The sequence below is a fragment of the Perca flavescens genome, chromosome 24 (genome assembly GCF_004354835.1).
Source record: "Perca flavescens isolate YP-PL-M2 chromosome 24, PFLA_1.0, whole genome shotgun sequence".
In the NCBI taxonomy this organism is placed as follows: Eukaryota; Metazoa; Chordata; class Actinopteri; order Perciformes; family Percidae; genus Perca; species Perca flavescens.
This window is the reverse complement of record NC_041354.1, coordinates 1,502,381-1,515,052: the sequence shown is the minus strand read 5'-3', so window position 1 is coordinate 1,515,052 and position 12,672 is coordinate 1,502,381. Positions and strand designations below refer to the sequence as shown.

At 39.8% G+C, this 12,672-nt stretch overlaps 1 protein-coding gene across 1 annotated transcript in view; it reads left to right on the top strand.

Annotated features, from left to right (window-relative positions):
- The first annotated feature begins 497 nt into the window (after nucleotides 1-497).
- Nucleotides 498-12,672, top strand: part of st6gal2b (ST6 beta-galactosamide alpha-2,6-sialyltranferase 2b) — a 16,018-nt gene continuing 3,843 nt past the window's right edge. Inside the window, exons 1-7 of the mRNA XM_028571786.1 lie at nucleotides 498-709; nucleotides 2,606-2,818; nucleotides 7,776-8,031; nucleotides 9,125-9,209; nucleotides 10,065-10,162; nucleotides 10,923-11,024; nucleotides 12,469-12,643. Of these exons, the coding sequence (XP_028427587.1) occupies nucleotides 2,607-2,818; nucleotides 7,776-8,031; nucleotides 9,125-9,209; nucleotides 10,065-10,162; nucleotides 10,923-11,024; nucleotides 12,469-12,643 (928 nt within the window). The 5' untranslated portion in view covers nucleotides 498-709; nucleotide 2,606. The remainder of the gene's footprint in view (nucleotides 710-2,605; nucleotides 2,819-7,775; nucleotides 8,032-9,124; nucleotides 9,210-10,064; nucleotides 10,163-10,922; nucleotides 11,025-12,468; nucleotides 12,644-12,672) is intronic.

Sequence of the window (12,672 nt, the reverse complement as noted above, 5' to 3'; positions counted from 1 at the left end):
TCTGATTTTCTGTGTGTGTCTGTGTGTGTGTCTGTGATTTTCTGTGTGTGTCTGTGTGTGTGTCTGTGATTTTCTGTGTGTGTCTGTGATTTTCTGTGTGTGTCTGTGATTTTCTGTGTGTGTGTGTGTGTGTGTGTGTGTGTGTGTGTGTGTGTGTGTGTGTGTGCGTGCGTGTTTTGTAAAAACAAACCTATATAAACTATTTGCACGCCCATCAAGTTGAATGCTAACAATATTATTTTTTGTTTAAATTACGTATTGTTCATGTTTTTCTGTCCAGTTACGATAATTATTTCAGAATATCAACACAAACTAGACAGATAGATAGATAGATAGATAGATAGATAGATAGATAGATAGATAGATAGATAGATAGATAGATAGATAGATATAGAAACGACAATAACAACAACAAAATGTTGGAAAAAGACGTCGATGGACAGCAAGCGTCACCACGGAAAAGGGGGCGGGACTTCCGCTCTTTTCCGGACGGTGCTTTCAATCAAAATGGCGCGACGTCTGACTAACGCGAGGCTGTCCGGCTCTAACGGTCGGTGTGTGGGAGCATTACGGTGTTTGTCGCTAGTTTCTGTAGTTTATGGAGCTTCTGTAGTAGTTTTATTGTCGTATCAAGTTGGATTTAAAGACAACCACAAAGAAGGAGCCGTTAAACAGCCCGAGGAGCGGACATCAGGACCAACGGCTGCAGGTAAAACCGTTAATGAACACGAAGCTGGTTTATTGGCGGGAGGCTTCACTCTGCGACTTTGCATTTAAATCATCGGGTGTTTTATTTCATCACAACACAGATTAACTATTACATTTGATTCTGGTACTTGTTTTATATTTTATCTGCTTTTTTTTTTTTATGAAAATGCTGATTTAAAAGACTTTTAAACCTGGAATTAAGCCAACCAGCTACAAGATGGATCGTGGCCATAAAAAATTTGATTCGGCTCAAAAAGATATTTTGAAAAGGTCAAAAAAAAATGAGCAAACTGTAGTTGCATAAACTTCAGTTGGTAGCTAGCTAGCCGCTTTCGCGGTTACGTTGGTATTGTGGGTAATGTAGTATTTCTCCGTGACAATACCGATATGTTTACGGGATTTTTTACTTCCGGAATCCCGTTGTCTATGAAAGCAGTATTGTAGCTCCCGGTGGTGTGTACCGTTGGAGGATTCAGCCCGCCCTCCCCTCCCCTCCCCTCTCTGTGTCCGGCAGCATCCCCCGTCGGACCGTCTTCTCTCCGCGGACACTCAGTAGGGTCTACCCGCTCACCGCGCTCTTATCTCGGCTTCACTTTTCGCCTGCAGCCGCTTGGAAACATTCAAACTCAAACTCGGGTTCACTCGGTTTTCTCCGGAGCTTTTTTTTCCTCCCCCGGAGTTCTCCGATGGTTGCTGTTTCCTGCTGCGGGATAATGACCTGATAAACAAGGTGATCATCATGATTGATAAGGATATTTATCAATGTTATATTATTCTGTGTTTGTGGCAGAACATCAGACTTGTATTTTGAAACTTTTAAACCCCCGCAAAGTGCTGAAATATTAAAGTAATGATAATGAATCGATCAACGTGAGTTTGAAAAGGACATGATTCAGTCAGCTCTGCTGTTGTTGTTGTTGTGTTTTTTTTGACTCAGTGTTTGTGTTGTCGCGTTGTGGTGATGTTGCCATGGTTACCTGAATCAGTGCTGAACTCAGTGTGACTGTTAATGAAGTGAAGCTCTTTAATATTCAGCGAGGTGGTGGACACATTAACAGGAACACAGTTTCAAGGACATTCAGGAGTTTTTCTGTGTTTGTACTTGCTCATGCGTAAGTTTTAGTATCAGCATCAAAATCTACTTAAAGGGTAACTTTACGCACGTTTTTTTGTCTTAGTGACTTTACTTTGCGTCCACTAAAAGTTGTGTTTTTGCCGCTGACAGACTCAGATTATTATTCTAAGTGTCTGACAACATTATGGGATGGATCCCTACAGAGATGGACCTTTTAGTTAAAGAGTAAGATCCTTTTAGTTTAACATGAAACAGCCCCGAAATCACCATCACCAAACTCCACCAGACTCCATGTAAATAATCAGGACTTTTATCATCGTAAAACACACTTCATTCAATGTGGACAGAAACTAAATAAAACTACCAAAGCCGTCTTGGTTCATCTTTCCACTGTTCCAAAAATCACCACTCTGGTTTGGTTGAAATAAACCTTTAATTCACACATTTACATGTGGAGATATGCTGGCTCTATACACGCTAAAAGTCCTGATTATTTACATGGAGTCTGGTGGAGATATGCTTGCTCTATACACACTAAAAGTCCCATGGAGTCTGGTGGAGATTATTTACTAAAATGGAGTCTGGTGGAGATATGCTTGCTCTATACACACTAAAAGTCCTGATTATTTACATGGAGTCTGGTGGAGATATGCTGGCTCTATACACGCTAAAAGTCCTGATTATTTACATGGAGTCTGGTGGAGATATGCTGGCTCTATACACGCTAAAAGTCCTGATTATTTACATGGAGTCTGGTGGGTTGAAAAAATAAAAAAACTGAAGTTATCTTTTAAACTTAAAAGGGTAACTTTTTATCTGCAGTATGAAGCCGAACAGGAAGTGGCTTTTGCTGGTGCTACTATCTTGGCTCCTCCTCTTCCTGTCGCTGTTCTGTCACATCCTGGACCCCAGATCTGCCGCCGAGGCCGGACTCACCAGAGCCAAAACCCTCCGCATGCTGTCTGGTCTGAACCGCAAGATGCTGAGACCCACTGGTGTCCCGGAGACGGACCAGAGAGAGAGGACTCACTACAGGTAAACCCAATCAGGAGCTTTTAACTTACTCTGAATTAGGGCTGCAACTAACGATTATTTTAATAATCCATTAATCTGTCGATTCTTTTTTCGATTAAGCGATAAATCGGATAAAAAAAAAAGCATTACTTTACACCAACTCAATACATACATACTTGTTGTTTTAGTTAATAGTTGTGTAAAGGTAAGTAACCCAAATAGCAGATACAGACAGAGACACACACACACACACACACACACACACACACACACACACTTATTCATTAAATTATTACCATCATTGTAGTAAGTGCAAGTTAAGTTCATTTATACACCACACAGTAATATATTTGTCAACAATAACTGATATGGGACAAAGCACATAATATATACATGACAACACATTGAAAAATTAATGGGCCAAAAAAGGCGAGTGAATAAAACCGTGTCTTTAGTCTTGTAAACTGTACCCCCCCTGCTTTATTACTGTTATTACCGAGCTAACGCTAGCTTGTCATGCTAGTCAGCTGGATAACGAGTAAACAGCAGCACCAGAAGAGCTACTGGAGGGGGATGCGTTCCTCCCTTCAGACCGGAACAGAAGGAGGATAGTGTAGTGACTTTACCCTGCTGTTGAACTCCCTTCCTCCTCATCAAGGACTCCAACATGTTTACGTTTTAGGTGCTGACTCATCACCGCGGTGCGCCCGTGCCATGCCGTGTCGCTTTTTTGATTTATTTAGTGTGAAATGCTCCCACACCTTGGATGACTTGGGTCGTACTGATTTCTCTGCCTCCGCCGAGTGTTTCAGAACAACGTTACGTCTCCGGTCTCTCTCCGTATTTCCTCTACCCCGCTCTGCTCTTTTTTCTTTTCTTTCGCTCCGCGCTGCTCTGCGCTCAACTCAATTTTTTTTTTTATCTTCGCGACTAGGTGTCGTAACAGTTGCGCGACGAATCGATAATTAAATTCGTTGCCAACTTTTTTAGTAATCGAATTTTATCGATTTTATCGATTCGTTGTTGCAGCCCAACTCTGAATGTTAGTTCAGTTTAACCCTCGTGTTGGCTTCCTCTCCACCGAACTTTAAAACTTAAACTTTATTTTTATTTTGTTATTTTTGCGACACATGTCGATTATTTCCCCCCCTGCGTTTTAGAAGCTTTCTCCGACATTTTTGTCACTTTTATTTCTCCGTTTTTTGTCAAATTTTCTGATGTTTTTGTCGACTTTTTTTTTTTTTTTTGTCCATTAGTTTTCTCCCCCATTTTAAAATTAATTTTTTTTTGATTACATTTTTATTTTATTCCTGCGTTTTAGAAGCTTTTTCTGACACTTTTTTATTTTTATTCTTTTCCCAAGACAAAATATGCACAAATCAGTCTGGCATTATTATTTGCAAGGTTTTCTTTTAAAAGGAACAATGTTTTTGGCAATTTTGTCTTTTTTTTTCTTTTTTTTTCTTTTCTTTTTTTGGGGGGGTGTTAGGGTATTTTTGTAGATGTTTTGGGCAATTTTTTCTCTTTTTTTTTTTTTTTTTTTTTTTTTTTTTTTTTTTTTTTTTTTGTCGACTTTTTTTTCAATGTTCTATCATTTTCTTTTTTCAAATGCTATAAAATTGGCTAAAACACCCAAATTCAATGAAAGTAGTGACCTGAACATTAATTTAACATGTTCAGAGCGCTGTATGTATCCACATTATTTCTTTTGACAATTTGCTCAAAAGAAAACTCAAATTTCTGATATAAAACGTTTTGATCTTGACTTGAGGACAACATGAGGGTTAAGAAAACATATGTTCAGAGTTCTTAAAATGCACTTAGTGTTCAGCACTAACACGTCTTAGTTAAGCAACAATGGAGGATTTTAAATGTACTTTAATAATAAGAATAATAACGAGAATACATTTGGCAATATTTGGGCATATTTCTCGACACTCGAACACTTTAAATGTATAAATAATAAAAGAGATAAAGATAAAACAAAGACCAAGCAGACAAGTTCACATTTACTGTCCCTCCTGGTGTTCTCGGGTCAAATCTGACCCATTTTCTAAGTTTCTACATCAGAAATTTGGATTTCTTTCAACCAAATTATAAAAAAATAAAACAATAACGTGAATGTTTCCCTACGGCGCTGTTCACAAGTACAATAAATAATCAGTTCACTACTGTCATTAAATTTGGGTGTTTTAGTCAATTTTAGTGCCATTTGAAGAAACAAATTGACAAAAGAACTTAGTTATAAAGACAAAAACATGGAGAGAAAAGAGACAGAAATGTCGGAGAAATCTTCAAAGAACGTGGTTAAAAAACGACAACAAAAATGTCTTTAAAAGACGCAGGGAAAAGAGACCTTCGTGAAAAGGGACAAAAGTGTCTCACGGTTTTATTTTAATATTCTGACCCAGAAAAACTAAACGTGGTTAAAAGATACGTAAAAATAAATCAGGTACTTCTCTGATTCCAGCTTCTTAAATAGGAATGTTTTCTAGTTTCTCCTCTCCTCTAAATCTTCCTTCCTTCCTTCCTTCCTTCCCCTTCCCCTTCTTCCCTTCTTCCCTTTTATTTTATCCTTCTTTCCTCCCTACGTTCTTGCCTAGGTACTCCTTCCTTCCTTCTTTCCTCCCTCCTTTCCTTCCTTCCTTCCTTCCCTCCCTCCCTTCCTTCTTTCCTTCCCTCCCTCACTCCCTTCCTTCCTTCCTCCTTCCCTGGGTTCTTCCTTACTTCGTTATATATTCCTTCCTTCCTTTTTCTTTCATCCTTCTTTCTTTTCCTCCTTACTTTCTTCCCTAACTACTTCTTTCTTTTTTATTTATTCCCTACTTTACCTTAATCCCATTCTTCATTTCTTCCCTTTTCTTTTATCCTTCTTTCCTCCCTACCTTCCCTAAGTACTTCCTCCCTCCCTCCCTCCCTTCCTTCCTTCTTCCCTTTCCTTCCCTTCCCTCCTTTCATTCTTCCTTCCTTCCTCCCTCCGTCTCTTCTCCCTGTCTCTATCTTCGTTCCTTCCTTCCTTCCTTCCTTCCTTCCTTCAAGCTGAAGGGTAGTGTAGAGCTGCTGAGATGATTCTGTAAAATCAGTCAAACTTGTCTGATTCCAGCTTCTTAAATGGGAATGTTTTCTAGTTTCTCCTCTGAATCATCCTTTCTTCCTCCCTCCATTCCTTCCTTCTCTCCCTTCCTCCTTCCCTAGGTACTTCCTTTCTTCCTTATATAATTCTTCATCCTTGTTTCTTTTCCTCCTTACTTTCTTCCCTAAGTACTTCTTTCTTTTTTATTTATTCCCTACTTTACCTTCTTCCCATTCTTCATTTCTTCCCTTTTCTTTTATCCTCCCTCCCTCCCTAATTATTTGAGTCTTATCTGCAGGATATTTTGTCATCTTTTACAACTTTAATCTCTTTCTCTCAATTTCAGAGATTTTTTTCTCTCGGAAATTTAGTTTATTTCTTGCATGACTTTAATCTTTTCTTGCTCTCTTCCTCCCTTCCTCTTCTGTTCTCCTTCCCTCCTCTGATCCATCCTTTTCTTTTCCCTCTCATTCTCCCAGTCTTGCTTTTCTTTTCTGTTCCTTTCTTCCCATCCATCCCTGCCTCCTCTTCCTGGTTTCTATCCTTCCCTTTTCTCCGCTCCCTAAATATCTAATATAGGCGTGTTAAATGTGGGCTACATCGTGATTACACTTACGGTAGCAGTGCATTGTGGGTATTTTTTAGTGGACTATATATAGTGAATGAAATTAACCGTGGAGAATTCAAACACTACTACAACATGGTATACACACAGTCTCACACACATCAGGGACACACACACACACACACACACAGAGACACACACAGGGCCACACACAGAGACACAGAAACACACACACAGGGACACACACAGAAACGCACACACAGGGACACACACAGAGACACACACTCACACACACACATCACAGACACACACACAAACAGAGACACACACACACACAAACAGAGACACGCACACAGGGACACACAGACAGGGACACACACTATTTAGTGAACTATCTCCGTGATGGACTCTGATCTGCCTCCAGGTCTGAGGAGATCCTGGTGTAATAAGACTCTGATCTACCTCCAGGTCTGAGGAGATCCTGGTGTAATAAGACTCTGATCTACCTCCAGGTCTGAGGAGATCCTGGTGTAATAAGACTCTGATCTGCCTCCAGGTCTGAGGAGATCCTGGTGGACTCTGATCCCTGAGGAGATCCAGGTGTAATAAGACTCTGATCTACCTCCAGGTCTGAGGAGATCCAGGTGTAATAAGACTCTGATCTGCCTCCAGGTCTGAGGAGATCCAGGTGTAATAAGACTCTGATCTGCCTCCAGGTCTGAGGAGATCCTGGTGTAATAAGACTCTGATCTGCCTCCAGGTCTGAGGAGATCCTGGTGTAATAAGACTCTGATCTACCTCCAGGTCTGAGGAGATCCAGGTGTAATAAGACTCTGATCTACCTCCAGGTCTGAGGAGATCCAGGTGTAATAAGACTCTGATCTGCCTCCAGGTCTGAGGAGATCCTGGTGTAATAAGACTCTGATCTACCTCCAGGTCTGAGGATATCCAGGTGTAATAAGACTCTGATCTGCCTCCAGGTCTGAGGAGATCCTGGTGTAATAAGACTCTGATCTACCTCCAGGTCTGAGGAGATCCTGGTGTAATAAGACTCTGATCTACCTCCAGGTCTGAGGAGATCCAGGTGTAATAAGACTCTGATCTAAGACCTCAGGTCCAGGTCTGAGGAGATCCAGGTGTAATAAGACTCTGATCTGCCTCCAGGTCTGAGGAGATCCTGGTGTAATAAGACTCTGATCTACCTCCAGGTCTGAGGAGATCCTGGTGTAATAAGACTCTGATCTGCCTCCAGGTCTGAGGAGATCCTGGTGTAATAAGACTCTGATCTACCTCCAGGTCTGAGGAGATCCTGGTGTAATAAGACTCTGATCTACCTCCAGGTCTGAGGAGATCCTGCAGGGCCTGTGGAGCGGGAACCTGAGCGCTGCGATGCTGAGTCCTCGTCTCCAGAAGGTGATGAAGCTGCAGCTGCGCTCCCTCCTCCAGCAAGGTGCGTGGCTGCGCCCCCTGGGGCCATTAGGCGCCCGCCGCGCCCCCCAGCTGTACTGCGACCTGAAGCGGACCAGGGTCCAGACCGTGGACGGCACCGAGGAGCCCTTCCTCAGTCTGGGCTGGGCCGCGCTCATACCTTCACAGGTAACTTCAGGGTTTTATCTTGACCATGTTTTCAAATGTTCAGCTTCAGTTGGTGTCCACTAAAGCAGGGGTCTGCTTTTAGGCCAGGGACCCCTTAGCTCAGGGGGGTCAAACTCATTCTCCCAGAGGGCCACACTGGAAAAATGAGAATCCCACCAAGGGCCAGACAACCAGAGTTTCGAAAACTCCATGTAAATAATCAGGACTTTTAGCGTATATAGAGCCAGCATATTTCCACCAGACTCCATGTAAATAATCAGGACTTTTAGCGTGTATAGAGCCAGCATATCTCCACCAGACTCCATGTAAATAATCAGGACTTTTAGCGTGTATAGAGCCAGCATATCTCCACCAGACTCCATGTAAATAATCAGGACTTTTAGCGTGTATAGAGCCAGCATATCTCCACCAGACTCCATGTAAATAATCAGGACTTTTATCCTCATAAAACACACTTCATTCAAAGTGGACAGAAACTAAATAAAACTACCAAAAGCCGTCTTGGTTCATCTTTGCACTGTTCCAACAATCACCACTCTGATTTGGTTGAAATAAACCTTTAATTCACACATTTACATGTGGAGATATGCTGGCTCTATACACGCTAAAAGTCCTGATTATTTACATGGAGTCTGGTGGAGAGATGCTGGCTCTATACACGCTAAAAGTCCTGATTATTTACATGGAGTCTGGTGGAGTCTGGGTAAAAAAGTCCTGATTATTTATGGAGTCTGGCTCTATACACGCTAAAAGTCCTGATTATTTACATGGAGTCTGGTGGAGATATGCTGGCTCTATACACGCTAAAAGTCCTGATTATTTACATGGAGTCTGGTGGAGATATGCTGGCTCTATACACGCTAAAAGTCCTGATTATTTACATCGAGTCTGGTGGAGATATGCTGGCTCTATACATGCTAAAAGTCCTGATTATTTACATGGAGTCTGGTGGAGATATGCTGGCTCTATACACACTAAAAGTCATGATTATTTACATGGAGTCTGGTTCCCATCAGTCACTTGGACACTAAAAGATGGGACTAAAGGCTCCAGGTTGAAAAGGATAGTGAAGTAACTTCCTGTCTCCCTGCAGGGTCTCCAGGCGTCTGAGTTCCAGCGCTGCGCTGTGGTGATGTCATCCGCCGCTGTCCTCAACTCGGGGCTGGGAGCCGAGATCGGTGAGACGCTAAAACATCTCAAATATGGAGAATGTTTTTTATTTTTATTATAGTTAAAAAAATATATTATTTTATTAAGAAATATTCTTACAAAAAATATTTTATTAAATTTAATTTGTTTTTACTAATTTTATATTTTATCAAACTATTACATGTTTTCAATGTTGAAGATTAAATCAAAGGCAATTAAATTTCAATAATATTTAAAATAAAAAAATGTAATTAAAACAACTAATTAATAAGTTAACTAAATTACTAATTGTATTTTTAATGTATCCTTGAGATAAATCATTTTTTTTTTTTAAAAAGAAATTTAATTTCAGTCATATTTAAATAAAATATTATAAAAAATAATATTGTGTATTAAAGATATTTAAACTTGAAATAAATAAATTCATTCATTTAAACTACACAATAATAATATTACTATGGTTTTTAATTACATTCAAATAAATGAATAAAAAATAATTAATGGAGTCAATTTAAAATATGTAAAAAATATACATTTTCTAACTGACAAAATGAGATTATATAAAAATAAAAATGTAATAGCTTTTTAAACATTTGAGTGTAGATGTAAGAGCAATTTAAACAAAAAAAAATAATTCAGTAAAACTACTTTATTTTTTTAAAGGAATCAATTAAAACTTATGTGAAAAATATTAACATTTAAGAAATAATCACATTAAATGTTCAACTTGGGTCATATTATTTAACAAATGATATGATATAAAAAATATAAAAGCTTTTTAAACCGTGAGTTGTCTCAATGGGTGCAGGTGTAGTTTGAGTCTCGGACCACTAGATGGAGCCACTCACCTTCTTCTTCTTCTGTTCCTCTCCTGTCGGACTCAGATTCCCATGATGCAGTTCTTCGCTTCAATGCGGCTCCGACCCTCGGCTTTGAGAGAGACGTGGGCAGCAAGACCACGATCCGCATCATCAACTCCCAGGTACAGGCCCCGCCCACTTTCCAATACTTAAGGTACAGGCTCCGCCCACTTTCCATTATTTAAGGTGCAGGCTCCGCCCACTTTCAGTTATACATGGGACTGACTAAATGTAACTAAGTACATTTACTCCAGTACTGTACTTGAGTCCAAATGTTGAGGTACTTGTCCTTTACTACTGTCATTTATTCTAAATGAAAGTAGCAACAATATAACGAGTCCAGCTGAGATGAGACCATTAAACACACAACTGGTTGGAGAGAAAGACAGAAAGGAAAAGAGACAGTGAGAGAAGAGAGACAGAAAGGAGAGAGAGACAGAAAAGTGAGACAGTGACAGTGAGAGAGAGACAGAAAGAGGGAGACAGAGACAATGGAGAGAGATGGAAAAGTGAGACGGAAAGGAGAGACAGAAAGAGGGAGACAAAGGAGAGACAGACAAAGACAGAAAAGTGAGAGAGAGAGACAGAAAGAGACAAAAAAAGGAGACCGAGGGAGACAAAGGAGAGAGACAGTGAGAGAGAGAGACAGGCTGTTTGGATCGTGTCCAGTTTCTAAACTGTTTGGAGTATCTTTCTTAACTTTTAATAGTTTAACTACGTTTTCCTGATGATACTTTCAGACTTTGACTGAAGTAACATTGTCTCTGCAGGACTGTAACTGTAACAGAGTATTTTACCAGTGAAGTATTAGTACTTTCCCTGCAGTAATCTGATTACTTGTTCAGCGCTGGTATTGAGTATTCCTCTTCTCTTCTCTCTAAGATCGTGGCTCGGCCCAAACACGCGTTCAACAGCAGCTCGTTATATCGTAACGTTACTCTGCTCGTCTGGGACCCGGCTCGGTACTCTGCCAACCTCACCGAGGTAATCTATTACTTTTATTACTCTGGTCATGGGAACGGCACGCTCCTCCGTATCTTTTAAACGGGAAACTAAAGACTAAAATCTCTTTTAACCAGGCTTTTATTTTGTAATTTGTTTTATAATGGTATTTTATTTTGTAGTAATGTTAAATCTCATTATTCTGTCAGTGTTACTAATTGTTTTTTTCTTTGTCAAACTGAATGAAGACTGCATACTTTTATTTTTTATTTTTAATGCTTGTTTGGCCTTTTATTTGAAAGGACAGATTTAGGCATGAAAGGGCTGCAGGTTGTTATTGAACATGCGGCTGCTGCGGCAAGGACTGAGCCTCTGTACATGGGGCGCACGCTCTACTGGATGTGCTACCCAGACCGACCACTTTTTTTAACTGCTCTGTGTGGTTTGTTTTTCTCCCGTTCAATTTGTTTCATTGACGTTTATAAAACTGCCGATATAACGAGTTTTAAAAGTCTGTAACCATGACAACCAGCTACGAGATGAACACTGAGCATAAAACATTTGATTTGGTGCAAAAAAAACATTTTAAAACTTCAAAAAAAGCAAATTTACAAGACCATGTACAGAAACTCCCATTGACTTCAATGGCAGAAGCTCGGTCAGCTAGTTGGACCAATCGGAGACGTCGCTGTTAGGCTAAGGATTGTGGGTAGTGTAGTTTTTCTCCATAAGATCGCTGATAAAAACAAGGTTGATTTCATACAGACTTGTAGCTTCTACAGGAGCAGAAACGTTCGTCACACAACCACGTAGTTCGAAGTACTACACTACCCACAATCCTAAGCATGACCATCCGAGGTAGACTGACCACGTAGCTCGGGGTCAGTCTACCTCGGGTGGTTCATGGCTGATAATCTAAATCCTAAATAAATGGGATTTTTACTTCCACCACCACACTGTTGAGCTCTATATATGATGACCTATTTTCCTCATATTGTGCGGCCATATTTGTAGTTTTGTTCTGTGATGCACTTTGCTGCATGAAATGTACTAATGTCAATAAATAAAAACTTATTTCTTTATAACTTAATGTAAACACCTCCCTGAGGCCAGAAACACATTTATTTTAACTCTTGTTAAACCAGAAAATTAAATTAAATTCCTTTTTGTTTAATTAATTACCAATATAATTTAAACGTTAGATTCAGTTGTGACTACATTTCTTACAAGTTAGTTAGTGTTTAAAAATAATACAACATATTAATAATAATAATGATTAAAGTTGTATAAAAATTCAATTCAATTTGAAAATATGTAAAAAAAAATCTAATTCCTTATTTTATTAATTAATATAAATTTTTTTAACACTTTAAACTCAGTTGTAACTACTAAAATTTGAATATTATTTCAAAAAAATTAATCTACAGAAAAAAAATCAATATTTAAATCCCTCTGAAACATCTGTGTGTGTGTTGTGTGCGTGCAGTGGTTCGGGCAGCCGGACTTTGATCTGTTTACGGGATATGTGGAGCAGCGGATTCGTTGCCCCGAGCAACCGTTCTACATCCTTCACCCACAATTCCTCTGGGCTCTGTGGGACCGTATCCAGGACAACACGGAGGAGAGGATCCAGCCCAACCCACCGTCCTCTGGCTTCACAGGTACACACAGTACACACAGGAGATTACAT